The 20,456-nt window shown below is 35.9% G+C and overlaps 1 protein-coding gene across 1 annotated transcript in view; it reads left to right on the top strand.

Moving 5' to 3' along the window:
- Window positions 1–20,456, top strand: part of DOK6 (docking protein 6) — a 244,943-nt gene that overhangs the window by 142,526 nt on the left and 81,961 nt on the right. The window contains exons 4-5 of the mRNA XM_066328381.1: window positions 3,673–3,792; window positions 13,403–13,592. Of these exons, the coding sequence (XP_066184478.1) occupies window positions 3,673–3,792; window positions 13,403–13,592 (310 nt within the window). The remainder of the gene's footprint in view (window positions 1–3,672; window positions 3,793–13,402; window positions 13,593–20,456) is intronic.

Raw genomic sequence — 20,456 nt, 5'->3', positions numbered from 1 at the left:
TAAAAATGCAAGTATTTTCATTTTATTTATAGCTGTGAAATCATGTTTTACAATTTGTCTTTCAGTCCAGGAATTTGGTTACCTTAAAAGGAAAATAAATGTTTGAATGACAAGTACCAGTTATGACTAAAACTCTGCATTTACCACCAATAAATCTACATGCATTAAAGAGGACAATTTTGCTGACACTTTTTTATTACTTGGTTCCACTGTAATATTTCATCTCTTTCAGTATATGCATTTGTTCAAAATAAACAAATAACTGAGATATCTCTGTTTTCTGATGTGGTGCCTGGCATTCCTAAAGGTTGCTGCCATGACACATTTATGTAGTGTAAATGATAATAAATATTTTTTTGCATCATAAATAACATTTAATTTGTTACCCTGAAGCAAAGACATTCTGTAGACATTTTACAAAAAATGGCAAATTGCTTTATTGATGCGCATGGTGAAAGGAGAATCAAGGGTTTGGTTTTGAAAATGAATTCACCTGCTTAGAAATAAAAAAGGTTCCACATGTCCATCAAGGAAAAGGTTGAAGGCAATTCTCTACAAGTAAGCAATAGCTATCAGAATCCATTAGGCAGGACTAACTCATACACTACCTTCGTACCCTTGACCTTCCAGACACATTTGTAGATAACGTTGATTCTTCTGACAGCAGACACAAATCCTCAGAGTTCTGTGGGAAGATATTTCAGTTCTGCATTGAAATTATATTTCCCGTAGCATTGAGTCAATCATTTTTGTAAGATAGAAATTTTGAGTTATACAGCAGTACAATGCATGCTATAGCCTACACTTTCCAAAATATATCCATGATCTTATAATGCTCACACTAAGATAAATTTCTTCTGTATGGCAGTTGCAGAATGGTCTAATCTGGGTCTAGTCATCAGTGCCTGGCAGCAATAGGGCAGCAGCTTAAAATAAACTGCCAGTTGAACACTCTGAAAGGGCTTTCTGGATCCAAACTTTCAAGACCTAGCTGTTCCTGTAAAAGAGAGAAGCAAGTAGATTGAGGAGACAAAACAAGGACACATAGAACAAACAGCTTCTTAGAACACTTCATTTGTTTGTTTCCAAAAACATCTACCGGAAATTTGGTGTGAGAATACATCTAAGTTGAATTTGTTGCTTTTCCATGAGTCTTCTCTGGAATATATATTGATGTTAAGCTGGATTTATGGAATTACAGTGTGTTGCACTTACTTCTCAGATATTTGTAATATTAGAAAGGTTAGGTTAGCATTTGTTTACCATCATCTCATTCTACATTTTCAGTACAAGCCTTTTCAGTCTGGGTGCAAACACAATGAAAAAAAGTAATAAAATGCAGGTTTTGTAAAATATATAAAATGTCATATCCTGGCCACACTCCAGGAAAAATTGCAGGCTTTCTGTAGAGCTATGCATTCTGTCAGCATATATATTGTTCTCTGACACAGTTTAGGCAAAAAAGAAGGGGAAAAAAAAGCCATGGGACCCCTTACCTATATCTGCACTGTCACCTTTGTGCCACCCGCTTTGCCCGCTGATTGCCCTGTCTTTATCTATAATTGGAAGCAGATGTTGGACAACTGAATGGCGCCTCAACTCTCTCACCTGTGTGCTGGTGCCCTGCTCCCTCGCCCCATCCATGTGCTACCAGAGTGGGGATGCATGTCTTGGGGTTCAATTCTATCATCTATCCCTGGCATGAAACCCTCTCCACAGGAAGGTGGGATTTATAAGGCATGGCTTTGGTTCAAACGACCTCACAAGTGTCCAAGGAAATGGCAAATGCTGAAAGAGAGGAAGGGAAAATATACAGGAAATTTCTTCATCTATGAGTAGAATAATTTTGGAAGTAGATGTTTAAACAAATTCATCTTGATACTTTTAAAAGCTGTAAATTTTTACTGCTGCTCAGAGATAAACCTGTTCTCTCCTTGCTTCCATCAAGGAGGCTGCATCTGTAGCAGTGTTGAAAAAACAGTATGCTCTTACCTCAATATTTTCTTTTCACCTACAAAGCTAAATGTCACCTGTATGTTACTGACATAATATTCTGTCTCTTACCACTGGAAGGTTGAGGATGTTATGAGAAGACCAGCTTTGGGAATGTGCATCCCGAGACAAAGACTGTAGAAAAGCAGGAAGGGTTAAGGGACATCACTTTCTTTACAATACTCTGAAAAAGCCTCCCCATATTCTTGTGACATTAACCATTTTTGACTCTCAAAAGTCCCAAAATAGGCTCTGTTATTTCAGCTGTTTGTCTGGGAACTTAGCTGATAGTCAGAATAACTCAGGAATGATATGGATCTGTTCCTGGATTATTCAAGACGCTGAGCAAAAGAAGGTATCCAAAGGTTATTGGAGACCTGGAATTGCATGCCTGTCTCCCTTTCTTGTCCAACAAAAGTTTCTATGAGATCTATGTCTACCCAGGCAAGAATCTGAGGACTGTACCAATTAGACTTTGGGGAGTTTTTCTCAGATAAAATTTTTCACTAATTCCGATGATTCATGAGCACTAAATGCTTTGGGTCTTGCATGCAGTATTTTTCTCTCTCCAAGTTTCAGGAGTACATTGGAGAGATTGTCACAAAATTATTTTCTCAATGTCCCAAAAATAAAAAAAAGACTGAAAAAATTGGCAGTTTAATTGCAAACATTTCTAGCTTACTGGAGTCACTCACTGTTAAAGATGATCAGATAGACACTGACTGTGACCATGGATGCTCAGTGAGTGCATGAATCAGTGAGTACTAGGCTTCTGTTCCAGGAACTTTCCCTGAGGTGAAGTCTTTCCTGTGAATAAAAGACAGTCTGAATAGTTGCATGATTTTTCTTTTGTGTAGTTTCATGTTGCATTAGCTCCAACTTGAGATGATGCATGTTTGACAAATGCCAGGGATTTCGTGATGTTAATGTTTGGGAAGTGGATAGGATGAAGCTGAACTTAAATGGGAGGATGTTGTGGTGTGTGTGGGAATTACACCTTGTGGAATCCATATTTTGGAAAACTGGCTAATAGAGAGCTCTTTTATTGCAGCAATGGGATGCAGTGGAGGACTCTGAAAGGACTGGGAGGTTTTGAATTTCTTATAAATGTTTCAACAAATGCCCAAATTGCCCTGAGACCAAAAGAAGGTGAACAGAAGTGAAGAAATTAATTATTCAGACTGCCTTGGCAAGCATAGTCTTCTGCTACAGCAGAGAGGGAAGTTTGGCATTTGAAGAGCATTTTATAACTGTTTTTCCTTTGCTCTTTGAAAAATGCTCTAGCACTTTTAGAAAAAGAAAGTACCTTAAGAGTTTAGACTTGCCTGAAAAGCAGTAAAGAATGTTTCAGCTATTATATATGAATTTTTTCTATATTGCATTTTTTTCTTTCAAGAAAGCCCACTAGAAATATATTGCCTAGAAAATTCATTATTCTTCTTTGTTAACTCCACCTCCTGTCCTCAAATTTGAGGATGGAAGATGCTGTCCTAATAGTGTAACCCTTTTTAAAAGTTCATAAATTAAGGCAAAGAAATTAATGTGGGACTTTATGCTAATAACTCATGATTCAACACAAGCATATTGTGTAAACCTTGTCAGTAAGAAAGTATTGATTCAAGTCACCTTTTTATTTTTTTCATATCAACATGAATGGATTTTGTTTTGCTTTTTCCTCAGAACTAGAGGCAGAGGAGTGGTGCAAACATCTTTGCATGGAATGTCTAGGGGCCAGGCTCAATGATATAAGTCTTGGGGAACCAGATTTGCTTGCTGCTGGAGTCCAGAGAGAACAAAATGGTAAGTAATTTTTTATTTGCTCCTAGATCAGTTCTTAGGTGATATCCCATGTCATCTTTGCTTGTGCCTGTTGTTGTGAGGACTTTTGCTAGTAGCTGGAAGCATATCGTTAGTAACTAAGCAGTTGGATTTGATTTTGAAGCTCAAGCCTATTTTTTTATACAAATAAATATGATTAGAATTCCATGCCAAATAATACATATAGAGTGACTTCGTGTCTTCATCGTGTTCAGATTTCCCTGTCATGGGAAATGATGGCCATGACCTTTCTGTTTCTGGAAATTATGGCTTCTTTGCAGAGGAATAAAGCAGCAGCTGTTGTTTTGCAGCCTTTTAAGGACAGCGACGAACACACCAACAGCAATTTCGACTGCAAAACACATATTTGCTTTAAACTCCTACCTGTCTTGAATATTGAAGTCAGGATCGTCTAAATGCTGTCAAATATGGGTGAAAAGGGCAGTGACAGATGTTAGTCAGCACTAAGCCTGAGTTGTAAGTCTTCATCTAAAGGCTCTTTGGATTAGACACATGCACAGGAAGAATGCTAGTGGATGGAATAAGCAATAACAAAAGAAAATCTGTGATTACCCTGTCATTTAATTCCTATTAATGAACACGAGGGCAACACAAAATGTGCTCATTTAGTCCTCCCTAAATTACAGCTCTCAATGATTATTACTGTCTTGATGCTTTTATAAGATCCAGTAGCTTTCAACAAAGTAATAACACACACTGCCTCAATGGTCATAAAATATCAAGCCAACTATCATTATAAACAAAATTATGTAATTAAATTATAGAATGAATGGGACTATATTTATTATATTATTTCTTTGAACCTGGTAGCACACAGCATGAAATATACAGAAATGTTTAAGGAGTTTTGTTCAAAAAGCAGACATGTTTAAATGGGATTTAAAAGAAGTTCAAATGTTCATAAAGTTCTTTGCCTGCTTTGAGACACAGAATTCAATTTGTAGTCTCAAACTACTTAACAAAGGGAGAGCTACTAATGTTGTAGGGAAGTGATAATGATCAGACAGCACTCAAAGCATCCCATCTGCTATATGTTCATAGGCTATAGGTATAAAACTCATCTGCATGCTACTGAAGAGAGAACTATGTGAACAGGTGGAGGTCTTTCACAAATCTGAAAGGAAATAAACCTTGTCAAAAGCCTAGGATATGAACAGAAAAGTAGCTTGAAATTCGTCAAGCTCTTTCTGCAGTGAATTCATGTACTCTCCAGCAGCTTTTGGACATAGATGACAAATATTACACTTTATCATGTTCCTGAAAGAGATCCAGTTACACATGACCTGCAGGAGGCATATATTAGTTCTGTTGCATGAACTAGTCTTGATTCAATTGCCTTAGTCTAGAAATTAATTGCAGTGTTACCAACCAGCATATATGAACATAATTAGCATCTTTATTGTTCTAAGTAAATAAATGAAAGGAAACAAAGAGGCAAAGCATGTATTTGTTGTACAAATCACATGAATAATAATGCATGGAGGGTATCATTAGCTGTATTCTTTTAAAACAAGTGACTGAATACATATAATCCAATATTTAATGAGCATGCTCTGCTAAATCATTAGTTACAGTATCTCAAACAAGTAATTCTGATACCTATCCTCATCCTTTCCTCATCCCCTTGATGCACAACTTTGCATTTTAATAAGCATGTTTGAAATTCAAAGTTTTCTTGTTCAGAGGCAAAGCAAATTCAGTTGTGGGTGTCTTATAATCAACTTGGAAGGCAGAAAAAGTGCAGAGATTCTTACAAAAGGTATGAAATCTGGTATTTTGTTCATTTATCTGTGCTGTAAGAACCTGCAGTTGCACTCAAATTCCTGTAGCAGATTTCTTCAGTTGAGTGGAACCCTGCCTTCAGTTTACACTGGTGATCTTATTCTGCAAACCTGGCAGTGTCATTCCCCACATGACAATGTTATTGAAAAGGGGACTAGTTCAAAGGTGGAATCATTTGGTGACTTGGGTGGAATCATTTCAGATTTTTAGTTTATTTTCTTGCACATTTCCCCCATATTGCAGCCTTTACACAATGCTACCAAAAATGGTGCTCAAAAGATACCTCAAAAACTTTTGAAAGTCTACTGAGCTTTTCCTTATAAATATTCTTGTTGGGCTTTTGTTGACCTGAAACGGAAAGGTCAAAGTTATTTTACAATTGGAAATTCATGAACAGTGGCTTATGTGTATGAAGCGTCTAAAATCTTGCTCTTTGTGAAAATGGCAGCTGTGTCACTCTATGGATAATTTTTCTTTTCGTGTTAAATAAAAGCCAAATACCACTGTAGTACCTTTGAATGTCATTTCTTCAAAACATTGCAAGTGTGTCAGCTTCATAGAATTCCTTTCAAATTAGTCAATTTGTTAGTCCTTACTTGAAACAGAAATGTGAGAAGACAGTTTGTAAAATGTGCAACAGAATCTCATAGCTTCAGCATCTAGTTTCATGCAAGTTCTGTTGCCTGACCCATACAAAGGCTTTCTTTCAGGTCACTCAACAAAAGATGTCTCTTACTGTTTGAGCAAGACCACAGATTGTAATAAGTATTATAGCGTTAATGGTTTTTCAGTTTTGGAAAAAAATTTCCACACTTTTAAAGGCTAAAAGACATTAAATAATAGTATCATGCTGTTCATATCTCTATGATATAACAGGTGATATTATATATGCATATATTAATGTATATCATAATGTATAACATACAGGGATTAATGTATATTATATATCATTATATATAATATATATAATTATATACATTAATCCGAAAAGAACAGGTGTACTAAGCATTAATTGCATCCCATTCCACTGAGGTTTTTTTCAAAGAGTTTCTTTTCACTAAATATTTTCTGAAATGTATAAAATTTGATAAAGATACTTCTTTGGACTAGAAAAACTAGCCTAATAAGGTGGGTTTTTTCATGAGCTGCTTTACCTTTTCCAAGAGATAATATTTTTAAAATGAAGTGTTCTTCATGTGTTCAACTATTTGCCCATTCTTGTTCTTAAAGGACATTTTAATGATGTAAGGATATTCACCACATGCATCACACAAATAAATTGTCTCCCTCTTGAAAAAACCCTACTTTCTGATGTGTAGATTTGTAGGGTTTTTTTCCTGTATGTGACTGCGAAAGCCACTACCCTCAGTTAGCACCATTTGAAATAATTTTTGTAACTGTTATTGCATATGCCCTAGGGCCACTAAAATTTCTACATGCTACTTGTATTTTTATACACAAAAAAATCCATTTCAGAAAATACGTGGTAAAGAAAATGTTTTCTATAATTTTTAATACTTCTTTTTATTATTTCTGGGCCTGTTTATCCCCCCCCCCATTCTCGTTCTTGTGGTTCTTCTGAGATGAGCTTTAGATTTGAGAAGGGAAGACACCTGATTCTCTGTGGCAAGAATGCAACAACATGGTTTTCAGGACAATTTGCTCCAAAGGCTGGCAAAACTGCTGTTTGGCGTGCAAAGGCCATACAATCACAAGGCAGTTCTGTCACATGGCAGTAGAAATTTAAGGTACCTGGAAGAGGCATTCTTTTATAGTTCTGGGTTGTTTTATAAGTGCCAGTGACATCTATTCCACCATAGTTGCACTGTTGATCGAGCCTCTGGCCCCAAGCAATTCTGCAGAAATGACAGCAAAACCAGGCAAACTGTAGAGCTGCTCTGCTTATAGCAGAGAGCTCTGCTGCTGTGCCTTGTAGGAGGCATAGAGAAGACATTGAAGCAACTCTTGTGCAAAGCACATCAGTAACAGGAAGGTTCTCACTGGATTTCAGCTCCATTATTGCTTTCCAGAAGTGTTACCACAAGTCTTGCTTTGTAAACTCTGCTGCAGAAAATGACTATTAGTTGGTTTTCTTTTTAAATTTAAGGCTTACAACTAAGGGCTGCTTAGCTTGGAATGATGCACAAATTCCAATTAAAGTGAGATGTGAAATGAAGCTTCTGTTGCTCTCCAACCATTTTACCTTCTCTCTCCTGCAAATCTAAGTGATTTGTTGGTGTACCTCAGCTCTGTAGCAGCAACCTTGTTTCCATTTAAATTTCTTTTCATGCTGAACATGGTCTCTAGTGTTTATGAATTTCCTTTTAGATTATTTGCTAAGGAATTAAAATACATTATGAAAGCAGTAGAGGCCTCACTTCATAATCCTATTCAGGTAATTTATTTAGTATAATGGCAGTGAAGCTTTATATGCAATGATAACACAAATAATGATACATTTATAACTCCATGAAAGAAAATCTGGACTAAGCTGGATCGACTACACTGTTGACAGGTCTTCTAAGCAATATCTTGTGATTCTTACATGCACATTTCATAATCCTTAGGTTTCTCAAGCTGCTGCTAGATGAAGTTGTGAATGTTTAGTTTTGACTTCATTTGGAAGAATTGGAAGCTTCCTTTCCAGTTCTCAATGCATTTGGAAGCACTTACAATACACCCCAAAGCATAATGACATAAACAAATTTTGGGGTTCTTTTTTAATTACCTTCCCAGATAATGTCATATCTAGAATTTCTCCATTCTCACAATGGACAGTAGGTCCAATGTGTTGCTATTTTCATTCTCTATAAAAGGAAGTATTTTGAAAGATGTCATCTAAATGGGCAATATACAATGACAGACCATATTTACTGTCAAAAAGAAGCCAGAATATTCAAGACAATATTGCTGAAAAAAGCATTATGTGTAGGCTATTAATAAATTCATTTTTTAGGAGCAGGTGCATCTGTTTGGTGAAGACACTATTCCTATCAGTTTTGAATACTGAATAATACCACTAAAATAGCTGAACACATATGGTAAATAATTTTCTTTTCAACTTTATTTGTACTGAACCATTTTCTATTAAACCTTACTTGCAAACCTGATGTAAAACCTGAAGAAAATAGGCAAATGTTAAAATGCAAATTTCTAAACTGAAGAAAATACCAGATCCATCCTTTGCTGCCTATGTGTTATTTACTCCTAACATTCCTGTGATATCAATGTGAGCCTTTTTAATTTTGTGTTTTGAGACTTTAATTTTACTCCATTATAAAGCTAACTTTTATTTTCAAAATCTGGAAAAGTTTGAAATATAGTAAATTTTTGCTTTTCCTCCCTGCCTAATATTTAAATTAGTATTTCATAAAATTACTTCCTTTGTAAGTTTTTTTTTCCTCTTTCTTAACGTTGGTCTTACCTTCCTTTTTTATTTAAAAACCTTCCACAGGAGGAGCAGTCTTGCTTCCTGGATTTTAATTGCAAGAAACTCATTAATTCTTGTTAGTAAAAATGTAGCTTTTCATAGTGAACAACGTCCTTGAATCCTCAGAAGAGGATTATGAGGCATTTCTTTGTGCTACATATTGAGATTACAAACTACAGCCAAAGCATAGAGACTTTGTAATTACATTCACAGAGCTGACTTGTTTTAGGGCTTTTTCTAGGATCTGTAGAATCTCTGTAATTTAATACATAAAAGCACTTTGCTTTTTTTTTTATTCATCTTCTGTTATTCTTAATCCATTTTTACACAATAAGTTTGTTTGTTGAGTTGTTTGGGTTTTTTTTAAATAAAGGAAACACAGACAGCTTTATTCAGAAAAATAAGGTGTTTGCAGTTTTAATGTTAATCCAGGGAGACTCCAGATTCTTCTCTGCCTTACTAATTACCAGTGAAACAATTTGAAGTATTTACCTAGCTATATATTTTATTGAGATGCTTACATTTTTAATGGAAGCAAAGCAGAATATTTATAAGCAAAGAAAAAAAAAATTATTCTGAAATCCTGGTTCCTCACTGGGTACAGCAGAAGGGAAACATTCTAGTAGCCCTGAGATATGGATAAACACAAAATGCTGCACTTTCAAGACTTTAAGCTCTCTTTCCACCTGAAAATTAGCCACAGTTGGTCAGCAGCAGAAGTCTCATAGGTGGAGTAATTTCTTTCACATATAAACTGAATATTTGCTTTCAAAGCCTCTACTTATTTATATAGGTGCCACCAATCTGTCTTCTTCTATAAGTAATTTTTTACCCATCATTAAAGCTGAAATGAAACCAAGCATCTGGATTGCAAGATTGCAATGTCATCTGGTCGGTTTTCCAGCTGGGATGATTCAACCAATGGAATCCAGTGATAAAATGGCAGAATCAGGATCACTGGGCTCCAGTCATTTTGCTCCCCCAGTACAGCTGGGAGGCTGAGAGCATTTTGGAGTTTCTGCCAAGTCTCTGTCTCAGTCAATATGCTCATTTTCATAAAGACTCTTATGCTCCTATGCCCTGAAAAGCAGTATTAAATGTCGTATCCTTGCCAAAGCCCAAATGCTAAACACCTTTACATGCACTAAGTGTATGATGAAGCATTGCTCTGCTTATTCAAGGAGATGGGAAAGAGCAGTCACATTGAGTGGGATAATAAGTGTAGGAATATATCAGCTTATTTCTTTTCTCATCCTGGCTCCCCCACTTCCTGAACTTTGCTCTCACCAGTTTAGAGAATTGAGGAGGACAGGAATCCTGAATGCTGAGGAATTGTGCCTGTTCAGTCCCAGTTTTATCTTGTCCAACATCACATCCATTTGGTTTCTTCCATCTCCCTACTTTCTGGGTATCTTATTAACTTCTATTTGCTTAGTCTTACTAGCCAAGGAACTGTTATTATCTCATCCTACCCAAATTCCCAAATTTGGGCCTATGATTCCCAAATCTGGCCTATGATGAATGTTGGTTTTTTCCTCAATAAGTGTAAGGGCAAAACCTGCCACTAAAGATGTATTACCATTAGCTAGATACCTGCTCAAATATTTTCTGAAATGGAAAAATTGGACCCTGCATGTTAATTAATATAACCATCATGTTAATTAATATAACCATTTAATAGTATCTATGCCTTTCCACATCCTCAGTTGCCCACTATTCAAAAGTATAGGTTTTGTTCCAAAAGCAAATCTATCCATCCTCAGTCTTCTCCAGCACATACGTTTGTATGCTTGTTTTTCTCGCCAATTTGATTCAGTTCCAATGGTGCTACATTTTGCCCTGCAGCTGATGTTCACTTTAATCAGACATACTTCCTTTAATCCCTGACATCTCACCTTAGACACTGACCTCCCATGCAAAGTCAGCAAATGTCTCCTGACAGTTTGAGGATACCATATGTCCTGAATGCCCTTCATGCAATAATATCCTCAAACACATCAGAGAAGTTGAGCATTTCATGACTATCCTGTTAACATCTAAAGCAAGTTGAAATATTTTGTGCCTTCCACACAACAGTTTAATGTTTACTTCAAAAAATAATTGCACCTTTTCATTTTCTCTGCTGTCTGAGACATTCTGTTGGTGAAGGTGGGGAAAGAGAAAGATTTTCAGTCTCATACAGTAACCCCATCTCCCCATAGATACACTGTGTTATTTCATGTCATGCAAGAGAGAAACAGCTGACAGGCCAGTTACTGCATATCTTTCTCTCAAATAGAGGAGGGAAGTAGCAATAACTGACAGCACACACACGCACACCCACACGCACATATATATATATTTTTTATATATATATATATATATATATATATAAAATCCAGTGTAGTGTAAAGTGAAAGTCATCCTGTTCACCACCATTCCCTTCCCAATGCAGTCTTTGACCCATTACTCCCAAGTGTGAGTCCTTCCATTTAGTGTTGTAGGCATTATGTTAGACCCCTGCTCCATGCACTCCTCTGAGCATTAAGGGAAATTCTTTTCAGTGATCTCAGCAGCCTCTGCTAATCTATTTGTGCTGTTTGTCACAAGACTTTCACAAACCGTCTGGAGTTTCACACATGGGATCCTAGTCATAAAATTAAACTTTTAGGGCTAAAACCCATTAGTGTGGCTAATGAGAACTTGGGCCTGGGAGAAGAGGTTGTGACTAAATGAATCAGTTGGGGAGTCTCATTAATAGGACAAAATTAAATTGACTGAAACAGAACACCATCGAGGATGACAAGTTTACTTATAGCTACACAGCAATTTTTATTGCTCAGCCAGCAGTTCCTTGCTTTCTGTAATTCCTCAAACTTTTGCTACTTTATTCTCACACACACAAACTCACGCACACTTATATCTTATATTAACTCACTTACTTGCAATATTTTAATTATTTTGTCAAAAACATACATATATCTCAAATGTTTAAAACTTAGAGACATCATGTCTATGATACTGAATTTCTAACAAAATGGGAAGCTAATTTCGTGTGTTGCAATAAACTTCTCTCATTTAAATTTAAATTCCTTCCCAATTTTATGAGGATACTGTGAGAAAATTCAGTTCCAATGATGGGTGAAAAATATTCCACACCAAACCCTTTGTACTTTATCTAGTAATTGGGGGCAATTTTCTTATCAGTTGTCCCTCTAAAGAACATTTTCCTAATATTGGTATTGACTAAGAATTGCTCATGCTCAGACTTTAAATTGTTCCTACCTTTTTTTGGCAACACCCTTCAGGCAGTAGAATTGACACTTTGCATTTTTACCCATTTCAAAGATGAAAAAAAAAAAAAAAGGAAAATAGTGAATGTACTGCAGTCTCCCATATGATGCTATTAAGCCCTTATATTGAAATGCATGTAGCATTAAAATATAGGCTGGCACTTCCAAATGTACAACCAGAAATTTAACAGGGTTTTTCATTCTTTGTAGAAGCAACCCATAGAAAAATTAGTTATTCTTCAAAGAAGATCACATTTTTACTTAAATTTCTCTTCCTAATGTTCCTAATGTTTACTTCCTTCCATATGAGTTAATGGTATTTTTTTTTTTTTTTTTTTTTTTTTTTTGCATTGCTTATTAAATTGCATGCAATTCAGGCACTTCAAAAAATTATTAATGCCCTTGACCTCCTACTGCAATAAGTGCACTTTGCAAGCAAAGTGCAGCTGATAGTGATTGATGTCATGGCCATAATAATATATCATGTTGAATCAGATGTTTCAAGAAAGCAACAGATGATTAAAATTGTTATTAATTTTGCAAATAAGAATGACTCTGGCAAATAAACAGAAACTGAATGCAAGGAATGTAATTATTAACAAGCTTCATTAAGTAGACTTGGATTTGCCATTTCAAGGACAGCTTTTCTAAGAGGCAATGATTGCACATACGTATTTTGCTGGGATACCTTTAGTTCTGTTCTTTGAGAGAGGGGACTCTGTCACAATTCTTATCATTGTGAATTTTGATTTGTAAAGAGTCATGGACCTTAATGTGAGAGTAAAAAAGGATTTTGGTAACGGTGATGGGAACATGTCCAAGAGGACTATGCAGATCATCTGTGAAAGATGTTTCAGACTGCTTCATCATTTATAAGGAAAATGAAATTAAATTAAGATGGTTCTCTTCTTACTCCTCTCTTATGCACTGGCAGGACTGCTTCAGCATCGGTGGATCCTCACCTCTGTTAAAGCCAGAAATTTGGCTTTGATTTCTGGATCATCAGAACTAACGACTTTATTTCAATTTTTTTTTTTCCCAGTATAAATCTTGCTTTGACCTATGATGTCTTTGTGTTTCTTTCCAGAACGATTCAATGTATACCTTATGCCTACACCAAATTTAGATATCTATGGGGAATGTACAATGCAGATCACACATGAAAACATCTATCTCTGGGACATCCACAATGCCAAGGTCAAGCTGGTCATGTGGCCTCTGAGCTCGTTGAGGAGATATGGACGTGACTCAACGTGGTTTACATTTGAGTCTGGAAGGTAAGAGCTAAGGAGATGCAAAATACAGAATAAATAAGCAGCAAGTTTTTTTAATAAGCAGTCTGATAAGTTAGATAAGCCTTTCCTTATAAAGCAAGATATGGCCTCTCCATAGACTTACCTTTGCTAAATAATACTTGTCAATATATTCAGGCCAGTGTTTGAAATAAATGCTACTATGTCTCATATTAAAAATGAGCTTAAGCTCCCTCTGACTTTTATTTAACTGTGATTGAAATGTCATTCTTAAGGTTTATGAGTCTCACTGTGCTTAAACACTAGTGTGGTATGATTTGAGTACTTTTCATGTAGAAGAAATTAATTCTGGATCAGGGAAAAGGCTCATCACACAAGTATGAATGGAATAACTTCCATTACTGTGGATATTACTCTTTTTGGATGTTCCTGATGACTGATTGCCACCCTAGAGTATAATTGCAAGCAGGAGTACAGAGAACATTGTGAACCCATAAAAAGGCTAGCTCTTTTTCCTGCCTGCAGTTTTAATCCTCATTGCCATTTCCATCTTCAGATCAGTTTTAAATTTCCACAGAGGTCTGTTTTGCCTCTCTTTCATATCTTTTTAATGCATTTCATATCTTGCCATTAGGTTTGCTACCTTTTCTGCATTTCTGCGTAAAAATAATTCTGCATTTAACTCTTCCTCTGGTGGTGTTTCAACTTGTATTTTACGGTTCTAGACTATTGTTTTTTATGGTTTAGTTTGGGTTTTTTTACAGCTTATCATACTCCTTTATGAAGAGCCTGAATTTTCTGAAACAATCTCTGAAATTAAAGGTGTCTCTACACTTTTTGGTTAGACACACTTTCTTGTTAAAAAAAAAAATAAAAATCTTTATATGCCTTTTGATGTATACTTATTCAATAGTATTAACGAATATTCACAAAAGTATAGTTTGTGATCAGAAACAAAATCATGGATCAAATGGACCCTACTGTCTAAGGGAATAATGGCCAAAATTCCTCTGCTCTTTCTATAGCCGGGAGTTACCATTCAGAGTAATTTGTATACCCAGACTACTGTCACTAGACCATTTTGGTTCTCTGTTAGTTTTCTGTGATGAGCTCACATGAAGACATCATTGAGGTTTTTTATTATTTTTTCTTTTGTAAAAATAGGCAAAGCTGACCCATGTTTCAACTTGATTTCAATGATTAAGCTGAGGGGCTTATTCAAATATACAATTTTAGCATGAATTAGCATTTCGAGCCTCCTACAGTATTTTAATTCCATTTCAAGCCTCCTACAGCATTTTAATTCCATGCTAGTATCTGAATATCATCTGCTCCTACAGTCCATGAACCATATGACCTGATGAAAAGTGGATTGTTTTCCTGCCTTTTATTATTATGAGATAGCTCTGCCTTTATCTGTCATGCTTTATTGTCTTTGATCTGATTCCTCCCTTTTTTGCTTGTTTGGGAGTACTTTATCTATCTGATTTGGAAATGCATAGAGGTAAAAAGATAGGGCTAGAGAAAAGTTGATATCTTCAATAACATCTGAAGGCTATATAGGGCAATAATAGCACTCATTTAAAATCTGTTGTTGATTTGCTTGAGGTTTTATTTTTATTTTTTGATCAACAAATCATCTTCTTGTCTTTCTAAACATGATTTTCTTTGTCCCCTGATCTGCTAGTACCTTAATACAATAAATTCCTGATGCATGTTGTTTTATCAGAAGTGAAGCACTCATCCATGTTTTATGAGAATGTTATGCAGTAAAAGTGTTGTTGCTTTAATTTTTCCCTAAGGCTTAAATATTAAATGTAGGCAATTGCTTTAAAGGAAATATTTTTAAATAGGTTATTATGTTTTAGTGTGTTATAGCAGATATCCACTATATGTGTATGAGGTTTGCATGAACATTAGAAGCTCAATTTTATATATTTATTTTACATCCTGAGTTTTGGTATTACTTTCATAAAATAAATCCCTTCAATAACATAAATTGACATATTCAAAAAGAGATACTATGTTAAATAAATTGATCAAAATTAAGCTTTTTTTAAAAAAATTGTATTTTAATAAATATATTTCTTTTCATTTAAATGGAATATGAACTTGGATGTATAAAACTGAACTGCTCTTTTGTCTAATGAAATGCAATGACTACACAGTTTGAAGAATGTCTAAATATGGGAGAAATGAACTCAGATTCTTTTAATCTTCCAGATTTTTCTGTTAGTTTTGCACTGAATTGAAGTTTGCAAATACGTGTCTCTGCACTACCTATGAAGTTAGATTTGTCCTTATTTTTTTATTATTTATTGAACTAATGAAAATAAGTATTCCTTGCTCAGTCATTTCCTTAATCTTTCTTTTTTGTCTATCCAAACCCTGCTGAGATATGGGGAAAGAACAGTTTTGTGTGATTCTGTTCAATGCTGGATGGAGAGATTCTCATTACCTGAAGTACCTGATTAGGGCTAATCCCATACAATCTCTTTACCTATCAGAAAACAGTCATTCACAAACTCCATTAGGCACTACAATAGCTTTGTGCAGATTAAAGCTGTTTATCTAAGACAGCGAATGGATCAGAGCACATGAGGTAGGAGCATAGCACTTATGTTTTTAACATCTAGGCTTTCCAACTAACAAGTCTTGGGCTGGACTGGGGAGTTGTGCTGGTTTTGGAAGGGTTAATTTTCTTCACAGCAGCTGGTATGGGGCTGAGTTTGGGATTTGTGCTGAGCACAAGGTTGATAACCCAGGGGTGTTTCAGTTGTTGCTGAGCAGAGCTTACAGAGAGTTAAGGACTTTTTCTGCTCCTCACCCCACCCCACTAGCAAACAGGCTGGGGGTGCACAAGGAGTTGGGATGGGACACAGCCAGGACAGCTGACCCCAACTGACCAAAGGGACAATCCTATACCTATATGGCATCATGCTGAGCATATAAAGCAAGGAGAAGGAATAGGGAGGACATTTGGAGTGATGGTATTCATCTTCCTGAGTCATTGTTATGTATGTTTGCGACAAGTCTTCCTGGGAGTGGTAGAACACCTGTCTGTCCATGTGAAGTGGTGAATTAACCCCTTGTGACATTTTGCATGTGCACAGGGCTCTTACTTTACCTATTCTGCTGTCTTTTGTCACTTTTACCCTTCCGATTCTCTCCCCCATCCCAGCGGGGGACTGGGAAAATTGCTGTGTGATACTTGTTGCCAGATGGGATTAAACCACAACAGGAGTTTTAGTGTTTAATCAACTATGATTCACAGGATTTCCTTAGTTCATGGATGTATATAATGTGTTCAGACACCTCATTCTCATTATTTTGGATACTGGGTATGTTGGAGGCACTGTGGAGTTGACCTGCATGAGTGCACTTCCTTCTCTTCAGACTTTTGGCAGTGCTGCTCCGTGTACACGGGCTAAATTAGTCTTTGACTGTCTCTGATTTTAAGCATCTGAAACAGGAAGTGTGTCCTTACAGAGCTGCCCACCCTGACTGTCCAGATGGAGTTGCTCTTAATTTGCAGGAGATTGCATTAAGTACATGCAATTTAAGAAACACACCAGAAAAGTAGTAAAACAGCTAGAGGGGAAACATTTCTGATTCATCCTGATCAGATGTGAAGACATCCTTTTCAGTCTCTTGTCCAAGTTACAGGATTCATTCTGCTGATGTTGTAAGCCAAACAATCCATAGTAAAGGCCATAAACAATGTTTAAACTCCACTCAATGGTAACTGCAAAAGGCAGCTGTCCAAGCTTTCCTTGTAGCAAAACAAGTGGTCTGAGGCATCTTTTTAGGAGTGTAAGAGGAGACTCCTAAGTAAGTATTCCGAGTTGAGACACAGAGAAAATTAGGCACATATGGACTCCTTGTTAATTTTGAAATGTTTTTTCTTTCACTTTACTGTAATTTTGTCTTTTACATTATTTTCTATGTATGGAAGCTGTCTGGTCAAGTGAATTAACTGGCCAGAAGTATTAAAAAAAAGCTGACGTTAAGTTAAACATGGTGAGAAAATACAAGGATCAGTTGTGGAAGCTCCAGCCAAAATTTGTCAAATTTTGTTGAGTTTCCAGCAGAGTAGAGAGTTTGAGGCAGAAGGTTTTTCTTTGATTTTTGAGAGCAAAAGGAGCCACAAATGTATATACACACTCCTTTTTCTGAAATATGTTTTCTTTTGCTTTGTAGAAAATATGTTGAAATTTAAACCATTTCAAGTATTTCCAAGTTAATTCATGCTGTGCATTCAAAAAGACTCATTGAACCACACTAAACTATTCCTTCTTTATTTGTCTTTGATTTAGGTTTTTTGTTCATCAGAGAAAATTTAATGAAATATGGTATTCTCTATCACTTCTAAGATCTGGAATCTGTTTCTTTGGTTAAGAAAAAAATTAAGCTCAAGCATTACACAGTGGTGACATGAGAATTTCTCAGATTTTTTTTTCCCAGGACTGATATACTCATTTTCTCTGTGGTAGATACACAGATGCTAGGGTTATCTGAAGCAGAAAGTTCACTGTTTGCTTCAGGCACTACATCTGACTGAAATGTTTCATTTGTCTGTCAGTCCTCTGTGGTGATTTTTGGTGTTAATATGAAATGTAGTAGTGAATTAACCCTTAAAGCTCAGTCACAGGCAGGAAACATACTCTTTGTTGCTTATGTGGGAAGAGGCCCCTTACTCATGTGCCTCGTGAGACAGCTGTCATGACACTTCATACACTGTTGTACAGCTCTATACCTCCCTCAAGAGAAGCCTGCAACTCCTGATTGCTGCTGGATTATCTAAATAGTGGGTTAACTTTATCTACCATTGATTTACAACAGAATTATAAATCATATATTATAAATCATTCTAAATATCATTATAAATCATGAGCCTGTGATAGAATTTGTGAGTCACTTTGGGCTGAGCAGCAGTATGAACACTCGTTCAGCTTCAGTGAACAGTTTATCATTTCACATAAATGTTAGCTCAGAGCTCTCAGTATCCCACACTTCAAATAGTTAAGTTTGCTAGGATCTTTTCCTTCTTTTACACCTTTGTGATATTTTCAAAAAGCCAAATTACCCGTGATATAAATTATCTGTAGTTTTATGTTTCCTCATGGTCCCTTCACTTCTTTCTCATATTCCATTCCACAAGCGGCATATATTGCTAAAATCTGAAAATAAAAAACTTTTCTTGAAAAAGAAATATTAAACTCTTTTATCTATCCTACCCTGGCTTTTCTCTCAGTAATGATGCGGTTCTAATTTTAGGGAAAGTGGCATTACTTAGCACTGAAAAGGTTTCATTAGTTCCTGCTACTTAGCAGTGCCAAGGTTATACTGTAATATGTTGCAATTGTAGTTCCATTCCTACTTTTTTCGATTCCAGCTCTCACTTTGCCTCTTGCCAAATTCTTGACCTGGAATAAGTTCTATGTTAGTCATTTGATTCACTTAAACCATACTTAAAAAAAGAGTCGAGTGTTTAACTCATCTACAGGACCCTTACTCTGGTTTTGATCATGGTACCTAATCTAAGAACTGCTTTATTAGCAGAAGCTAATATAGCTCACTGTAAGAGATTTATAAAGTGCTCGTTGCATTTTCTCTCTGCCAAGGCTCCTCTCAGACTGCTCTAGCATTGATAAGTCAGAGCAAGTTCCACCCAAACTCACATAGCCATGAAATTCTTCATCATATAATTGACTATGGGAAGCAGAGAGAAGAAAGAGATGCATTGTACCTTCTAAAACATTCTACTTTTTTTTAACCCTGTTTTGAAAATTTGTTCATGATATTCAAACCTACAAAAGATTTTCTCCAAATGAAAAAAAAAAAAAAATGCCTGAGCCTTTTCACTTCACTGTGAAAGCTAATTTTTATGAGAAAAACAGTGACATCTTAAAAAGTACAATATACTGAGACAGTAAAATTATATTTTTAATTTTAACAGAAATAGATTGAGAAGTGAGTGACTCTTAAGACAGAGCACCAAGCTTCGTAGATGAAGTTGTGTAGCATAATAATGAATAAATTTATAGACATTAAATTGAAAGCAATGAGCACATCACTAGCTCTTTAATTCAGCATTGCCCAAGCAATTTTCTTATGAATTTGTATCGAATGAAAGACATGCAGTTAGAATAACAGTCACTCAAAATTTGTCCAGTGAACAGAGCAGATATGTAGCTCAGAAGGAAAGCCATCATCTCTGATGTGTCTGTAGAAGTGGTTTATATTTATAGATCACAGAGGGATCAGTATGAGTTGTCAACTGATCACCAGCTGTCCAATATAATTTGTTTATTTGAAATGTCGCAAAGCTTTTTAATGAAATCGATAGGAATTGTGTTGTGGTTGACTAATGTATTAGCAGACAGCATGTTAAGTTCCTCCTATGATCCTGACATAACATGAATTGCACCTTTCAGTTGAAGCGCCTAATTTGATTTCTCCCTTTACAACAGTCACCTCATAGTCAAATCAGAGCTTGTTTGAAAAGATTTTGAGACCAGCCACCATTTGGCTTTCAGGAGGTTCTACATCCATGAGTGAGCCCAAAAGATTTATTTACTTACCATATTCTAATTGTCTCTGTTTCATACCTGTGCTCTCCTTAGGCATGCATTGTTGGATTAATATTCCTGAAGCTGAATATGGCTAACAAGGTTATTGCTGTGTAACGTATGAGTGCAGAAGAAGCAGATAAAATAATTCATACATTCTTAACTAGATTAGGATTCACTTATTGTTTCAGCTCTGCATTTTAACCTTTGAATTTCACAGTCAGCAACAGAAATAATTAATCTCATATGGCAGGGCTGGATAACTTGAAATGCCCCAACAGCAGGTCCTTTTATCTCCAAGAGGTATAATAACCTT

The sequence above is a fragment of the Sylvia atricapilla genome, chromosome 1, assembly GCF_009819655.1.
Source record: "Sylvia atricapilla isolate bSylAtr1 chromosome 1, bSylAtr1.pri, whole genome shotgun sequence".
Lineage (NCBI taxonomy): Eukaryota > Metazoa > Chordata > Aves > Passeriformes > Sylviidae > Sylvia > Sylvia atricapilla.
This window is presented reverse-complemented; position numbering and strand designations above follow the sequence as displayed.